Source organism: Drosophila eugracilis, unplaced genomic scaffold, assembly GCF_018153835.1.
Source record: "Drosophila eugracilis isolate 14026-0451.02 unplaced genomic scaffold, ASM1815383v1 contig_649, whole genome shotgun sequence".
Taxonomy (NCBI): Eukaryota; Metazoa; Arthropoda; class Insecta; order Diptera; family Drosophilidae; genus Drosophila; species Drosophila eugracilis.
In genome coordinates this window covers 1,088,082-1,105,280 of record NW_024573535.1, presented here as the reverse complement: position 1 = coordinate 1,105,280, position 17,199 = coordinate 1,088,082, and the positions used below count along the sequence as shown (strand labels likewise).

The following is a 17,199-nucleotide window of genomic DNA, read 5'->3' as shown; positions in this document are numbered from 1 at the left end:
TTTTCCTCTTTCCTTTCATTTGTCGCTAACTGTAATATATTTTGTTCTTGTTTCTTCCTTGATCATCCTCGAACTCATGCTATTCCACCTACAGTTTTTGTTTTCCTCTTTCCGCCTCACTTCGTCGCTAACTGTAATATATTTTGTTCTTGTTTCTTCCTCGAACATACTCGAACTCCATGCATTCCACCTAGGATTTTTCGTTTTCCTCTCTCCGCTTCATTCCGTCTATAACTGTAATATATTTTGTTCTTCTCTATCATCCTCAGACACTTGCACTGAAAATCATTTCTTATAACTTCTGAGTTCACTTTCGAGTCCCTTTCGCATTTGGCGAGTGAGTAAAATGAGTGATGAATTGGTAAGCAAAAATAAGGGTTTCTTTCTCTCAGTGCACAGCTGGAAACCAACAAAAAAGCGTCACTAAATATGTGCATGTTTTCTTGTATTTGTTTTGCTCTGTGAATGCTCTGCCGTTAGGACTAATTTGAGCACCCCTAAAGTAGAGCTTCTGAAGCCAAAGTTAGAAACGTAATGAAATAATTTTGTAAAAGTTAAAAACAGCCATAAATATTATACAAAAAATAAAAAAACTTTCAATAAAAGCAAAAGGAAATGCTTTATTGTTATTTTTACCCAATTAACCATAAATCTAGCCAAAAACTCATCAAATTCTTTAGTATTATTTATTATAGTTTAATAATCAGAGTAACACTTACCATTTATGCAATAGGCGAGAGCGCAGAGCAGGAAGAGCGTTTGCCAGGCCGCTCCACGCCGGAACTGCAATAGAGGAAGGAGAACATTAAACATTTAATTTGGCCAATAATTATATCAGTTCGATCCCCCCACAGATTTTTGGCCAACAGCAGCAGCACGAGGCGGAAGCCATCGGCGGGCAGCCCCAATTAGCATATCGAGATTGCTAGATGCGATCGCCATGGGCCATCAGCATTGACACAGTGACATCGATGGATAGGTCGCGGAGATTCGCGGGAGATCGGAGATTGAAGATTGAAGATTGGAGATTGGTGATCGGTGAGGTCCGCATAAATCTGGGCGAAACAAAAGACCAAAGACACGAACTCAAAGATGTGGTTCCCATGAAGGTCGCCCATCAAATCGCGTCTTACATAATCACATATTGTGACGAGATGAATTTCATATGCAAATCGAGTCGAGCTAATCAGATGCAAATGCCACGCCCTGTTTTGTTAGTGTCATAAGAGGGGCGGTCTGACTAGGAAGCGGTACTACACTGTATTATTATTTGCTATTTGTTGGTATTTGTATTTGTGGAGCGGCTCACACAGTGAGTCACACTCATAAATATCTTAAACGGATTTTCATATTAAAATGCCAAAGTGTTACAACAGCAGCCGCAGCCACAATGGGCCCAAATCTTTTCGGATTTTGGTCAGCAACCGAAAGAGAAACAACACACCAGATTACATAAGCAATCCGTACCAAAAACTCGACTTTGATTGCGTATGCGTATGTGTGTGTGTGTGTGTGAGCCATGCCGGTTTTTTTTTTTTTTTTTTGGGCTCACACCACACACACACACTCCGTAATCGTTCATTCATCGAAGTGAATTTTTACACATAGCCAACAAAGTGCCTGGAAATAAAAATTGATCAAGCCAAGGCATCATCAACATTGCCATCAACATCGCCATCACAATCGAAAAAACATCTGCCTGTGATGAGATACGAACAGGTTGGATTGCTAAGGCTCATAACTAATTAGCAACCTGGCCAGCTCTCGTCTTTAAAACCTCTCTATATACCGTATATAATATATGCTATATGGCTATGAGATGATCAGTTGACCAGTGATTCAGTGAAGTTTGCTAATTGCATTTACCAGCCGGAGGGGAACTTTCTTTTCTTGTTGCCAAAAAAACAATTATCTATAAATAAAGGCAATCAGCCAAGGGAAGTCTTCAAGTCATTAACTAAAATTGGATTTCCTTTTGAGGCAGTTGCTAGTACGAGTAGTAAGATCTTTCTGTCAGCTCTTCTCAAGAAGAACACCATTTTTGAAGGCTACATTTTTGTTCACAAGTCAGAGAAGATTAATCTCACCGAAACTAGTTTCACTTGTTTTGGTTTTTGCATAAATAATTTGATACAAAAAGCTAACACGACAAATCTTAGACTAAATAAGCGGCACAGAAAATCACAAAGACGTCGAATCAATCAAGTTATGGGAAAAAAAGAACTAGAAAAACTACAGTGGTTTATACATATGTAAGTCGGTTACTAACTTGGTTTAAGCCAAACTTAAAAAATATTGCACTCAATGAGGCAAAATGTAGGAAAAATTGTATTATTTTAAAGAATTTCAAGAAGAAATACTTTTAACTTAAGTTTTTAAAGAATAATTTATTGTAAAATATAAAATTCAGCATATAATCGTGAGAAGTCTCGAGGAAGCTAATATGTTGCATGTGCAAGCCCTTAGCAGCATCAGTAGTAACCAGCTAAAAGCTGCTATAGAAGCACAAACTTTGAGTGCAGAATAAACCTTCTTCAAGTAGGGTTCATTGGCTTTTAACTGTAGTAGCCCTTCTAAGTTCTTAACCCAGATGCAAGCCAAGAGTTTCCCTAAAAGCGGCGACCAAATTGCACTTGCAAAATGCCACAAAAATGTTTCTAACATCGTGGGGGGAGAGGGGGAGTGCATATATATATATAGCTTTTGAGCTCTTTAGCGATTTGAAGCTTTCCCCTCTTAGCCGTAAATCGCAGCTGTATCCATATCCGGCATACTTTTCGATGAGGTGGTAATGCTGTCCCATTTTTGTTTTTCTTTCTTTTTGCCAAAACACAAAAGCCAAAGACAATTCTGGCTGAGAGAGAGATAGGGGGAGGTAATGGCATATTTACCCAGTGCCAAGCTAATCGAACCGAAGCGAAGCGAAGCTAAAGAAATATTTATAAAAATGTGTGTGGACATTGATTGGGTCATTGGACCAGCATAGGTAAACAAGATATGTTTATGGAACGCTTTGGCAATTTACATTTATATATAGCCATCATTTACATGGTGGTTGCTGGCTGGTAGTTGGCCCGTTTGGTTGCCTTACGCATTGCTTAACATTGCTTTATGGCAGCGACTGCACCAGCAGCTGCTTACATAAAATTGCATGCCAAAAAAAAACCAAACGAAATAAAAAGCTAAATAAATAAATGGAGAAAAAGTACGAAAACTAAACAACTTGAATGAAAATGAAATGACAACAATTTGGGATTGTACAATGCGCATGAGCATTGGCATTTCGCATTCGCATTTCGCATTCGCATTTCGCATTGATTGGCCAGCAGAGTCTTTGCTTTGACAAATTTGTCGATTTTACGCAAAGTGAACAGCAGCAACATCGGCAACACATGTACTTAAAGGCAAATGCCAGATTTGTTTTCAGTTTAGTTTCAGCTTTTCATTTTTTTGCTTTTTGTTTTTGTTTTTCGTATCTGTCCAGCCTTATTTTCTTTTAATTGCAAGTAGCGGTTGGCAATTAAAATCAGGCTAAATGTGGCATGGTCGGGTATGTTGGTGTTGCTGCTGTTGCTGTTGATGTTGCTGCAGGGCGCTTAAACAGCAGCTTCCACAGCGGGCCAAAATTGAGAATCGTTTTTGGCCGGATTTACAGCCCCAGCGGCGGTACAATTTATGGACAAGTTGCTGCTGCAGTTGGCTGATGTTGCTGCTGCTGCTGCTGCTGCGACAACAAGTTGCAACACTTGCGGAGATGCAGTGTGTGTGGCACATTTATACACATACTACTCACCTATACATATATATATACAGATATATATATATATATATATGTTTGTGTACTGCAACTGCAGCTGGAGAGCCCGTTGCTTACGTAAGGCATCGCATTACGACAAAATAAAACCAAAAACAACAAAAAAAAAACTTTTAAAAAACGCGCAAAAAATGCACAAAAGTTGCGTACATATTGGCTGTTTCTCGGTGGCAGTTGGCTTTGCATAAAATCTGGATTTAACCTTGAATCAAGCCGAGCTTAACTGCCTCATAAATCGCCGCAAGTTGCTCTCGTTTTGGTTTTTTTCTTTCTGTTATTGAGAGCAGGTCGCCGCTTTGCCTTTGCCACTTCGAGAACTTTGCGATCATGAGAAGCGAATTGCCAATGCAGATACTCAATACTCGATACTTGAGCTGTCGTCCATTAGAAGTTGCTTGTTTCCACGACTGACAGACATGAATCAAGTGGCTATACACATGGATACTTTTGGCCAAGTTAAAAGCTGCTTAAATTAGTCATTCGGAATGTTGTACAATATTAATAAGTTAGGATTTTTCCCAAATGAAGTTTTATAAGAAATTAAAGACCAGCTGGCCAATACCATTTAACACAAATTTTAAGCCAAATTAATCAAAATAAAATTGTTATTAAACTGCAGCTTAGCGTTTAAAGAAATTGCACCTAGTCATTAGTGTTAAATTAATTAATTGACGTTTACTCGCACGTTTTGTAGCCAATAATTAACTTTTATGAAATTAAACCAAGTTTAGTTTTTGGCCAGCTCTAACAATGAAACTTTGAATACCGTTAAAAAAAAGCACTTCATTAACTTAAAACAGTTCATAAATTTGTATAAATATGGTGTGAATTTTATGGTTTATTTTTTAATTTGCCCAGCCAGGTTTATGGTCTTAACTGTAACAGGCAATTTACAAGGAGTTTTGGCCATAAGAAGTGAATTTTGGTTACCAAACAAATATATGAGAAATTCCCGAAAGTGACTCATTGGTTTTTGAGTATGTTGTTAGGAAGCTTAAAGTTTTTTTTCCGACTGCAAAATTTATGTGAAGTTTGCTGGAGATATTTACAGCTTGTCTTTTCCTTTTGGTTGCTTGTTACGTCGAACACCCGTGAATCATGTGTGAATATTTGAGTAAATTGCTGGTCTGCTGGTCTGCTGGCCATCAATCTTGGCCACATATATGAAAATTCCGCAGATAATGCTCTGGCTATTCATAATCCATCCCAGAGCTCTGCAGCTGGCCACCATCCCAGATCAGCATTTACACATTTACACAGCCGAAAAGCAGCATGACTTGGCCAAAAGTAAAATAAAGTAAAGTAAAGTTCAGTACAGTTCAGTTCAGTTCAGTTTGAGTCTTAAATGCAACTTAAAATTCAAAGAGGGTCCGCTGCAGTACCGCTCCCGCCTGGAAATTGACTGGAAATTTCCGTAGCACGTAGAATGTGCCGCACATCATGTCACGTTTCAGGTACCAAAGAGCGTCGCAATGTCAACGCCCCACAAAAATACAAAAAAAAATACAAAACAACAAAAGCAACAACGTGGCCCAGAGATCAATGTCTGGCCAAGAGACATTGCGTATACGCCCCGTTTCGTTCGCTTTTCGGGGGATTGCTTGAATTTTAGCAAGCTGCCAGCGGGTGTGTCGCACTGAAGAGTTTTGTAAACAAAAGTTTTGACATTTGAACAGGCCACTCCACTTGTCCAGAGAACCGGAGCCACTTTGAAAACATCACACAGCCGCCCTCCCGCCTGCCTTGAGAGGGTGAATGGGTGTGGCACGACCAAAATCAAAACCACAACCCAAAAACCAAAAACCGAAAACCTAAAACCTAAAACCACCGGCACAATGCCACAGATCTTTGCCGATAAGCTGATGCATTTAACTCATGCATTTAGCAGGGATTTATGCCGTGCGAAAGTTGAGCATTGTTGGCCAACATCGAGATTACCGTGCGAATTCATTTTCCCAGTCTCCCAATCTCAGCGAGCCCAAGTCTTTGGCCAACCAAGCCGTTTTCAATTAGGCAACCAAACAGACCAGGCCACGACCCAAACTGAATCATGGCCAGCGGCAGAACACAATAATCAAGCTTAGAAGGTAAATAGAAGAGGGACCCAGGCCCAGGCCAAATGACAAAGATGCAAGAGGAAAATTAACGGAAAAGTAAGAAATATTTCGAAAAATCTTAGATAGGGAAGCGGTAAGCTTGCTTAAATATTATTTATTAATATATAAACTTAAAAAAAAAGATATCTTCCAATTATATAACACATAGCCTGGCCAATTTCTCCAATTGACCTGTCGGTCATGACACCAGCAGAAAATCTCGTTTGAACACTCCACCGATGGAGTCGAATCGTTTGGCCAAGTGAAAAGCCACCGGACCGGGCCAAAAAGAAAATACAGTTTGCCAATAAACGCACTCTGCGTTGACCAAGAGTTGCCAATTACGGAGCAGAAGTCACCCAGTCATTGACTCCGCTTAGGGAACCAGTTGGTTAGTCCACCGATCCCCCAATGCATCTCAATATGTTGCCAAGACTCGGACTGCTCCGCTTTTTTGCTCCTTGCAGGCTTTCTTAATCGCCTTGTGGCGTGACAGGAGGCCACCAAAAACCAAAAACCAAAAACCCCAAACCCCAAACCAATAACGATGAGAAAAGCGAAAGTTGATGTCGCCGGATGCTGCAGTTGGGGTGAGATTATGTCCATCTTTATTTGGCCGCTGGATCAATGCATTATGGGTCAGCAAACGGGGGCCAAAAAAAGAAAAGCGGTTTTCCAGCTCTCACACAATTGAGCCATAAACCAACCGTCTATGTCAATCGTTAGATTGTGAAACTGGCCCACTGAAAAACTAAAGACAGTGCCTGTCAAGGCCGGGTACCCGCCAACCCGCCAATAAAATAGAAATCCCAACTCCAAATCATCCGACTTCGATCCATCTGTGGATCTAACTCACATCTTCCCGTGATCAATGTCAATGCTCATCCATTCACTAGCTTACCCATCGCCTGCATCGATGTCAAAATTTGCATTTTACATTTCGCATTTCGCATTTGGCCAACTTCAGAATTCAAGTTCATTCGGTTTTGTTCCATTGTCTGCATTTTGCCTTGATGATGTACCATCTCTTGGCCATCCTCATCGCCATCAGCATCATCAGCATCAGCATCATCATTATCATCATTGCGATTCGGCATTGTTTGTCGTCACGTCACGAGCCCAACAATGGGCAGTTCATTAAATCCAATTACACGCCAAATATTTTGCGACTGCCTTTTAATGAGAATTTCGTCAAATTTTTGTGGCTTTTTGGTACTCAGTTTGGGCCACTTTGGGGTCAAAAAATCACAAAGGGTTTGTAAGTGATAATTTTTTAAAGATTTTTGAATCAAACTTTGTTTTTATTTGAAGTTATTACGGTGGGTTAAGGTAACATATAAAGGAAAATCATATTATAAACTGACATTTTGTTATCTTCAATTACATTAAACAATTTCCTAAAATTTGATTAATAAAATGTCTAATAAATGCCAATCAAATTTTCTTTAAACTTACAAAATTGTGACTATAATCACCGACATAATCTTCAAAGTAAGAGTATTTTTCCCACTTGGACGAGAGACCCCTTCCAACATTTTCAATTTGGCCGCATTTTAGCGGACTTAAGCTCTACTCCGCTGTCGAATCAAAATATTATCCTTTTTGGCGGGCGCTGCAGCGTGAAAATTCAATTTAAGGCCTGAATGGTCTAAGCAGTCAGGATGATGGGCCAATGGAATCGATACCGTTCGAGTGTCCAGCTTCCGGGACACCAATGACGACAATGATGACGATGATGATGATGATGATGGTGATTCACTTTTCGAAACTGGAACTAATCCGTTTAGAGTGGAATGAATGACTCACTGGCCTAATCGCAAAGTATGAAATCCAATCAAATCGAGACAAATAAAACGTGAAATGTCAGTCGGAATCAGGCAGAGAATTTTAATTTCGATTCCCCCAATTCATTATCATTTCGATACAATTGCGTTGTCTTTGATGTCTGTTGGATTTGGTTTTGGTTTTGGTTTCAGTTTCGTTTTTTCAAGGTGCTCCATCAAGTTGGTCAAAACAAACAAGACATCGGATCTGGCCATTAAGTGTTACCCCGTTTTTCGCCTACTGGCCGGCCGAACGAACTGCTTATCACTTTGCATTTGTCGCTGCTAATGGTGCAATTTTCCCCATTAACGCAAATTGCCAGGCGATAAAGATTGTCAAGTGCGGGGTAGGGGTGGGGTTGGCGATGCCACTTTTGGCCAGATGTTTGGCGAAAGTCAAAAGCGGTTAAACGGCGATGAGGCTCACGAAAATTGTATTTTAAAAAACGGGTAAATTAAAGAAATTAATTGAGAGATAAGATAGCAGTTTGTGGCTGATTTTAACTGTTTATTTTGTATTTTATATTTAATAATAAAAATATTAATAATTAAAATTAGAAGTAAACCATTAAGAAATTTCTATTTAAAAAATATCACTCAATCATTTTGGTCATAAACTTTCCCTGGCAGTGTGACCAGCTGTCAGGCTAATACCGTAATTAATGTTCGGTCACCTTAATTGCCATTCGGATCGCACACCTGAGTTGACCATGAAAAGTCGTCGGAGGATTAACGAGCGGATTTGCATGACATGAAAACCAGAAAACTGCAAGTGCAACCCATGTATCTTTCTTCAGTTTTTCATTTTTCAGTTTCTACGGTTTCTTCAGTTTCTTCTTGAGTGAAATGTTTTTGCCACTGTCATTTATCAAAACGACGGCCAACATTTTTGCGATTTGTCAACACACACACAGTTACGTCAAAGAAAAGCAAACAAATCAAGTTCGGAATACAGTAGTGAAAGCTTTTGAAAAGAAAACGATAATGCCCAAAGAGCTAATACAAATATAATGCAGACAAGAAATCAATTAATTATGCGTTAATTTAATTTGCCATTTTTAAAGATCACCTGTCAAAAAAAGGGAAACTTTTGTGATTTAATTAGTAGAGTGAAGTATATAAATTAAATCAAAAATTAGCTACGGTGAAAGGTATAAATTATAAGAATATTTTTTGTACAAATTTTAAAAACAACTTTACTAAAATTGTCAATATTTCACTATAAAAATCATATTTACTTGCATTTTTCACGCATTGAAAATTATTATTAAATATTTATATCTACTTCTCTTCTGTTATATATAATATATTAAAAATTTTAATACTTTTTTTTAAAGCTTGTTTAGAAATTTAAACATTTTAAGTATAACTTAACAGGACAAAATAGTATTTGACATAAAAAAACGAATCTAAAACCTCAAATTGGTCTGAAAATGCCAATATTTTTTCCAAAAAATCCCCCAAATATCAAGTTGTCACCTTTCAATTCTTGATAACTTATGTTAATGCATACTAACAACTATTACTTAACCATTTCTTTTCTTTTTGCCAGTCAATAGCCTTTGAGCCGAGTTACAAAATGGCAAGCTGGCGACACCTTTCGGTGCGTGATTCAGGTGCGTAAGTTGCGAACCGAACCGAACTGCCCCGCCACTTCAAAGTGAAATCGAAAGTTGGACGTCTGCCAGACCCTCTACATACCGCCTACCCCTCGGCAAAGCAAAGCAACACATCTTCCCCCCGCCCTGTCTTAGGGAATAGCCACAAAAAGTGGCACCACATTTACTTTGCAATTATCAGCGGGTCTAAGCGATAATTGGCAAGGCAAGCGAAATTAGCCGGGGCTAACGGCAGGTGTTATACGGCAGCTCATCTTGTTTTATTGTTTTTTTCTGCACCACCAGTTGCTGGCTTTGGCTTTTATTGCCATTGGCCATAATGGAAAAAGAAAACACAACAGTTGTAAAAAGGAGCCACGAGCATTTCTTCTGCCTTTGGCGCCCATTTGAACCAATTATGTCATCTTGCCACAATGAAAAAGCCAAATAAAAAGCCAAATATAAAAGCCAAATGTAAAAAAAAAAGAAAAAGAAACCAAACCAAACGGAAACCAAAGAAGCTCAATCGAAGAGCGGCGGCGATCTTGCGTAACTTTTATGCCCTTTTAAACACGGCTTTAGTATACAATTTATTTATACCTTTTTTCATATTAACTTTTAACCGTTGTTTCGCCTTCTGTAGCTTGGCTCACTTTCAATTTCGTTCAGTGGAAATTATTAAACCAAAAAAACACAAAAAACAAGCTGACTGGCGCATCCGGCAACAAACCAAAAACCCCAAAAAAGAAAAAAATAAAACAGAAACCCGTGAAAAAACATGAAAACCCGAGAAGAAAACAGAAAAAAATATAATCGTGATGCACATTCAGGTTCAAGTTGAGGAGTTGCAGATGAAAATCTCAAGACAAGCAACAGAAAGAGAGAGAGAGAGAGAGAGAGAGGCTGAGGTCAAAAGCTGGTCACTGGCTAATTTTTGGATGATTTTCAGCGGCTTGTGAAGTGGAAACCCAAATGGGTTAAGAGCGGGGCGGGTTAACTCACAGATTTGGTTGCCCATAAAGATAATGCCATTGTTACATCCGATTAGCCGGACTCAACTTAATTAGATCGTAGCATGACTTTGATTTTTTTTTCTTTTCTTCATTATTTTGATATTTTGATTATTGTTGGGATTAGCAAATGAAAATTACATGGAAATTAAAGGAAGTGAGAGTGGAAAAGATGAGAAAATAAATAGTAATTGGGAAAGAAGTTAGAAAGGGTTTTAAATTAGTTATTAAAAGGGAGAAATTGAAGAGTTTTGAAAGTATAATAAGTAATCAATTATGAATGGGCTTATGTCTTTTGAATCTTTTAAACTATATATTAAAGGTAATATAATAACATAATTTTTGAAAAGATCGAAAGCACCCAGATATCTTCTTATCCATTCTTTAGTTTCTGCTCAATTCAGTCATCAAAGTTTTCAAACAAATGAAGAGAAGCCAAGTAATATTAGGCTAGGACTTATATTAATACTCTACAAAGCAGGAAATTCGTCTCACGGCAGAGCATTTACTAACACAACTACAAAAAACCATGCACATATTTAGTGACGCTTTTGTGTTGGTTTGCGGCTGTGCACTGAGAGAAAGATAAACTTTTTTTCGCTAACCAATTCATCACTCATTTTACTCACTCGCCAAATGCGAAAAAAAAATTAAAAATGCAAAGAGAAGTTACAAAGAATGAATTCCAGTGCAAGTGTCCGAGGATGAGCGTGGCAGAAAAAAGAACAGTTAGCGAAGGAATGAGGCGGAGAGAGGAAAACGAAAAAGTGTTGGTGAAATAGCAAGGAGTTCGAGGATGATAGAGGAACAAACAAAAACAAAATATATTACAATTGGCAACGAAATGAGACGGAAAGAGGAACAAGAAAAATGGAACAGCGCCGCCAGCGCTCAAAGCTTATCGGCTGGGAAGTTGATATGGAGGGAGCATTTACGAAAACAAATGAGAACTCAGAGCATGGACGTTGATTATATATTTTAAACAATCTAAATTAAACTAATTTCATAGATCTTTTGTACTATATTTTCCCCACTATTCTGTCACCAGCTGTCTATTTATTTAGACGCCATCCTTGTGGCAATTAAAGTGGCCATTGTTCACCCTCTGCCATTCCTCATTTTGATTTATTTTAGCTTAGCCGTTTCGTTTCGGCCATTTGTGGTCGTGTGGCAAATGCAGTCACATTCTTTTAAATACCAATTGGGGGTCAGTTAGACCGTTGTTGGTCAAGACTCAGGAATTTGAGCAAGTGCTTTGTTATTTTGTTATTGCTGCCAGCTAGCCTGGCAAACGGGTTTAAATGCGGAGAGTGGAACTTGGCCAGCTCGCCGCTGCTCTGGCTTAATAAATTAATTTATAACTCTTGCTTTTTTCCCCACCGCGAAACACGTTGACCTTCAGGCCGCATAACCGATCCATGAGTCTGTCTGTTAAAACACCGACTTATAATATATATATATATATATATTTGCTATATATGCTTATATATCTGTCAGTTGAATTAACAGTTACGTCTCAAGTGCTGCCAAAAGGCCCCAGAGGCTGTGCTTCAAGGGTGGGAATCTGATTTCCAGATGGAAAGTCTGGCCATTGAGTATGATTTTAAATTGGCCAAGAGGTGGCCCTTAAGAGCCACTGCATTTATTTATTTTCTATTGTTTAAAGTGTTTTTAATAAAGATTAGATAATATATTTTATAAAAACAAAAATTATTATTAAAAATAAAAATATATAAGCTTTAATGGTGAAGAAGGAAGTTGATTTCTTTTCATTTCAAAGACAACTTTAAGCTTCTTAAGAACTATAAAAATGTATAAATAAATGCACGTTGAGAGCCTTTAATCACTAGAAATCTTCATAAATAATAAAGAAATATCATAGTAAAGTACAGTAGTACCCGCTACAAAGTACCATCCACAAATCCACAACAAAAGACAAACCAAAATCAGAGCTTAAAGGGCGGTTGCAAAACGTTGAAAGTTGCAACCGAATTCGGTGTGATATCTGGACTCGGATATCAAAGAGACCACCCGACCCACCCCCTGGGCTGTCGGTGTGTTAATGATTTGCATGTTCCCAAATCAAAGCCGAAGTAGACACCCCCCCTGCCACCGTATTAACCCCCTAGCGCCCACCACAATTCGCAGACATGGCTGGTTAGCTATGTTGTTGTTGTTGTTGTTGTCGCTGTCGTTGTCATGGAATTGAATCATCCCGGCGGTCTCTGGAGCATGTCTCTGCTCTTAACCCGCGCTTCCCTCCCCTTTAGCTGACTTAACCCTCTGATGCCCCGATGGCGTCTACGTAACGAGTAAAGGCAGCTAAAACAAAAAAAAAAAAAATGGCAAATTTTGCAATGAAACTGAAGGCAGATCCCGCGATGCACGTGTATCTGTGCATCTGACAGATACAATTACCAAAAGCGATTGCACTGGGAATGCTGGAATTTCAGGCCAATGCGGTTTAATAGCCCAAAAACCGGTAACTTAATGACACTCTTCTATAATGCTTTTTGAATAAAATGCCAAAACGCATCACACACACCCCCCTCCCACCCGCAGCTCGACAATTTCAATATATATATACATTCACTTTTTACCTCTCCGCTCGCTCATCGGGTTTCACTTTCAGCCGGCTGCGAATTCCGATTTGCCAATCTGGAAACCTTTCCACGACTTCAAGGCGGATGTGCCACCTCCGGGGTCAGATTATACGTACATATCTATACGAGATCAGCATCTTCGGGATGTATAATTTCAATATGTTTGCCGGCTTATGCCTTGGCATAAAACAAATTACATCGCATAATTGGCCTTTGCAGAGCTCTTCATTACTTAATGACTGTGTGTGGTTATTTCTTTGTGGTTTTGCTATTAATTTATTGCAATGCAAAAATATAATATGAAATTAATCATTTACTGGTTATATTTGTTGGCAGTTTTTTAGTTATTTTTGAAGATTTATAAGCCAGCTTTTAATGGGATCGTACAAAGCCATAAATCTTTTATTTTCAAATCTTATTAACTTTGGTTAATAACCATAAATCGTAGATAGTAAAAAAATAAGATTATAAGAAGGCCATAAATTTGTTAAATATTTTAAGATAATTCAACTTAAGAATTTGATTATTAACTTAACAAAAGATTGGCCAACTTTTAACAAGCAGCTTCTACAAAATTTCTCAAAAATTACACCTTTTTCATGATTTTAACTCTTTTTTGCTTGGTTTAAAAATCACAAAGAAACCTAAGCAACCCCTAGAAAGAGTATTTAATTGAAAATCAGATGCTTGAATAGGCGGCTGATTTAATATATGCATATAGCATATAGCAGATGGAAGAGGCTTGGGATCGCATCAGATCCACTCGTCTTGCTTTCAGTTCACTGTCATTGTCTTTGGGGTGCGGCTGCGTTGGCGTTGGGATATTGCAATGTTGCAGTTGCAGTGTCTGCTGTGTTTGACTGTGTTGCATGAATTTGCAAATTGCTATTTTCTGGGGCTGGGCCAACGATTTCCGTCTCTCTCTCTCACCATTTCGAAGACAAAAGCCATAGTCGATTTCCTCTTCTCACGCATTTTTGCGGCCTGACGTCAAATGAGATTGAGACTCATCATTTTTTTTTTGGTTTTAAGTCTATGCAGCACTTGTCGCCAAACTTGTTTCGCCCCCGCGGCTCTACACTAAATAACGTGGCCAAAAATAAGTTCAAGCCGAAAATTGACAAAAATAACAAAAAGCGAGCCATAAAAATAACAAAATAAAAGCCAAATTCCGAAAACGAGTTTTCTGCGCATGCGCAGCTGAAAATTTGCATGAGCCAGAGAAATATCATAGGTTCGGGCTACAAAAGTATATATGCCTCATCGAAGGTCCAAGCGGATGTACTACAGACTCACTTCGATTTGAGCCCCTGGGCTTACCAAAAAAGCAAAAAAAAAAACGTAGTAAAAGTCTATCATCATCTTTTAATATGCGTGCAATGTACATATCTCTCTCTCTGTGTGTGATTTTGGTTCGTGTTTGAAAGTTTTGCACTCGATCGCTTCGATTAGCATGGGAATTGCAATCGTCGTCTTCAGAGGTGTTAATCTGGTAAAAGTTTCGCCATTGCATAAGACCCGAGATCGTAAAAATTGATTTTTAGACCAATTTATGTAGGCGTGCATCTGCCTCGTCCCTCTCACTTTTCGTTGAATTCCTCACCTGAATGATAACTAATCAAGCATTCATTTTCATCTCAACAGAAAGCTGATTTTATTGAGCTTACAAAATAGGCAGAAAATACTAACTAAAAAGATCAATACTAAGATTGAGATATGTGTAGAAATGTAATAAAAATAAATCAAAATCATAAACTGCTAGCTTAAGAAAGACTTTTGCTGTCTAAATTTTAGCATGAGTAAACATAAATATTTGATTTAGGCATTCATATGTAAATATGCACAAGGAAGGCAAACTTAACCAGGCTGTTGAACATAATTTGAAATCTTAATATCTTATCTTGATTTTAATGATTTCCAATATCGAAAACTTTAAGAAACACACCCTAAGTTTATAAAACCAGAAGATGACCCATAAAAATTAGCAAATCTTCTTCGAAAATACTTTTACTTTCCATAGAAGCTACTAAGTTGAAGACTCATAGTTAAGCCCAGAAGAATTCTTTGCGCCCAGCACGATGTGTCACACATTAATTATGCAATCATCTAAGAGAGACATATTTTTTAATATCAAGTCAAACCGGGCAAACGAAATCGAAAACGCGGCCTCGATGAATAATTCAGTTAGCTGAGAACGAAGAGGAACCAGTTTGGCGATCTTTCCTGGTTTTTTTTCTTCTTTCTGCCCTGGGCAAGGATAACAACTTTCGGAACTACACATCCTGCCAAGGTTGTCCAACGAAAGAAAGAAAAAGAAAAAAGTAACACCCCAGCCCCCCTTTTTTGGGGGCCCAGGCCAGGAAATCCAGTCGATATGCTGAACTGGACCAAATATTTACGACTTTTGGCCAGATTTGCGCTAATTGCGTACAAAATGCAGGCAACAAAAGCGGCAAAAACAGCGAAATAAAAATGATTTCTCAGTTTTGCAGTTAATGTCGAGAGTTGTTTGTGAATTTTTTTTTCATTTGCAGTTGCTGCAACCACTTACCGGAAGCATTTTGGCGGCTTTTTGCTGGTCGAGGTGGCAATACAAGGCTCCTTTGGGCTAGATGTTGCTGCTGGCAATGGTGTTGCTGCTGTTGCTGTTGCTGTTGCTGCTGTTGTTGCTGTTGCTGCTGCTGCTCTCGTTGTTGTTGTTGTTATTATTTCAGTTAAACGCGACGACAACGACGAGGAGGAAAAAATAACGCTAAGATTTAGTGTGAGATTTTTTGTCGTTAGCTTTTGGAAAATATTTGCTCAGAAAACTGGGCTAAATGCGGTTGCAGTTGTTGTTGTTACTGTTGTTGTTGTCGCTGCTGTGTCTGTATTTTATGCAATCTGCACAGATCTTGGCTAAATGCTCCACTGCCTCCCAGCAGCAGCAGCAACAACAACAACAACATCAGCAGCCAACAAAAGCAACTATTGGAGATGCCGAATAAAAAAAAAAATATTTAACCAGGCCGAAAGTAAAAACTGTTACACACGTCTGCGCATTAAGTTTTTCACTTTCGGCCAGGCGCGGCGGCGCTCTTTTTGGCCCAATAACTGAATAACTAAATCCACACACATATCGAATCGCAGAAAAAACTATCTGCAAATTTTCCACATTCACTCGAGGCACGCAAAATCAACAAGAAAAACAGTAAAAAAAACCAGGCAAGCCAAAGCCAGGCCGCCAAACAAAAAGAAAAATGTGCAAGAAAAGTTCCAGCCACGAACTGAGACTCAAATATCAAAATCAAAATCAAAAGAAAAAAAAATGTTAAAAGTATCTTCTTTCGTATGCACGGCCAGCAACGAGTTACCGCTAAAGCCAACAATACCGTTCGAGAGTCGCCGCTGCACTGAATCCGTTTGGTGGCCAAAAAGCGTGGCCAACAGCAGCAGCAGCAGCAGCAACCAGCAACCAGAAAACCAGCAACATGCGACATAACAGAGGCCAAGCAGCAAACAGCAAACAGCAACAGCAACTAGCAACATCAACCAGTTGCTGCGCAGCCGCAAAAGCCGTCTGTTAAACCAGTTAACATGGCACTTTTGGCCAAGCTAAACTGCCAGCAGCAGTCGAGAGACACACAAACGTCGTTCTTGGGCCCTAAAATTACCAACAAAAACAAACAAAAAGCACTGAAAACTAATGGCGCTGCTTTAATTATGCTTCGAGACCAGAAAATTATCAATTATGGACACACTTTTGCGGTTTTGGCGTTAAATGGCAGTGAAATCGGCCACTAATTGTTGGCCATAATGGAGGAAAATGCGAATTGTGCAAGACATTCTGGTTGTAGTTTGTTGTGATTTGGGATTTTTAGTTTATCTGAGATATGTTTTTAATATTTAAAAAGGTTTGTTTAACTTTATTGATAGAAAAACTAACAAATTTTTCAAATTAAGACAACGCTAAGCTGTAGGTGATTCCCCTTAAAATATTTTTCGTATAAATATAAAATTAATTTATGGGAGTATGTAAATATCTACTTTTAGAAAATATATTTTTTCTCTGTAAATATTTTTTTTTAATAAATATTTATTTATAAACTAACATTAAGGCCATACAAAAAGCCTTTCTTGGGCATTCAAGTTTGCTGAATTTTCTTTAAATCAATTACTTAAATAGCAACTACTTAGCCTTAAAATATATCCTAAAACTACGTTAATTAGTTAAAAATATTTATATTTTTTGTAACTTTCTAAATACTTAAATGAA

The 17,199-nt window shown here is 38.4% G+C and overlaps 1 protein-coding gene across 1 annotated transcript in view; it reads right to left on the bottom strand.

Annotated features, from left to right (window-relative positions):
• The window catches only part of LOC108109684 (serine-rich adhesin for platelets), a 39,474-nt gene extending 22,579 nt beyond the window's left edge, over positions 1-16,895 (bottom strand). The window contains 2 exon segments of the mRNA XM_017218282.2: positions 720-783; positions 15,496-16,895. Of these exon segments, the coding sequence (XP_017073771.1) occupies positions 720-783; positions 15,496-15,504 (73 nt within the window). The 5' untranslated portion in view covers positions 15,505-16,895.
• Positions 16,896-17,199: the final 304 nt, after the last annotated feature.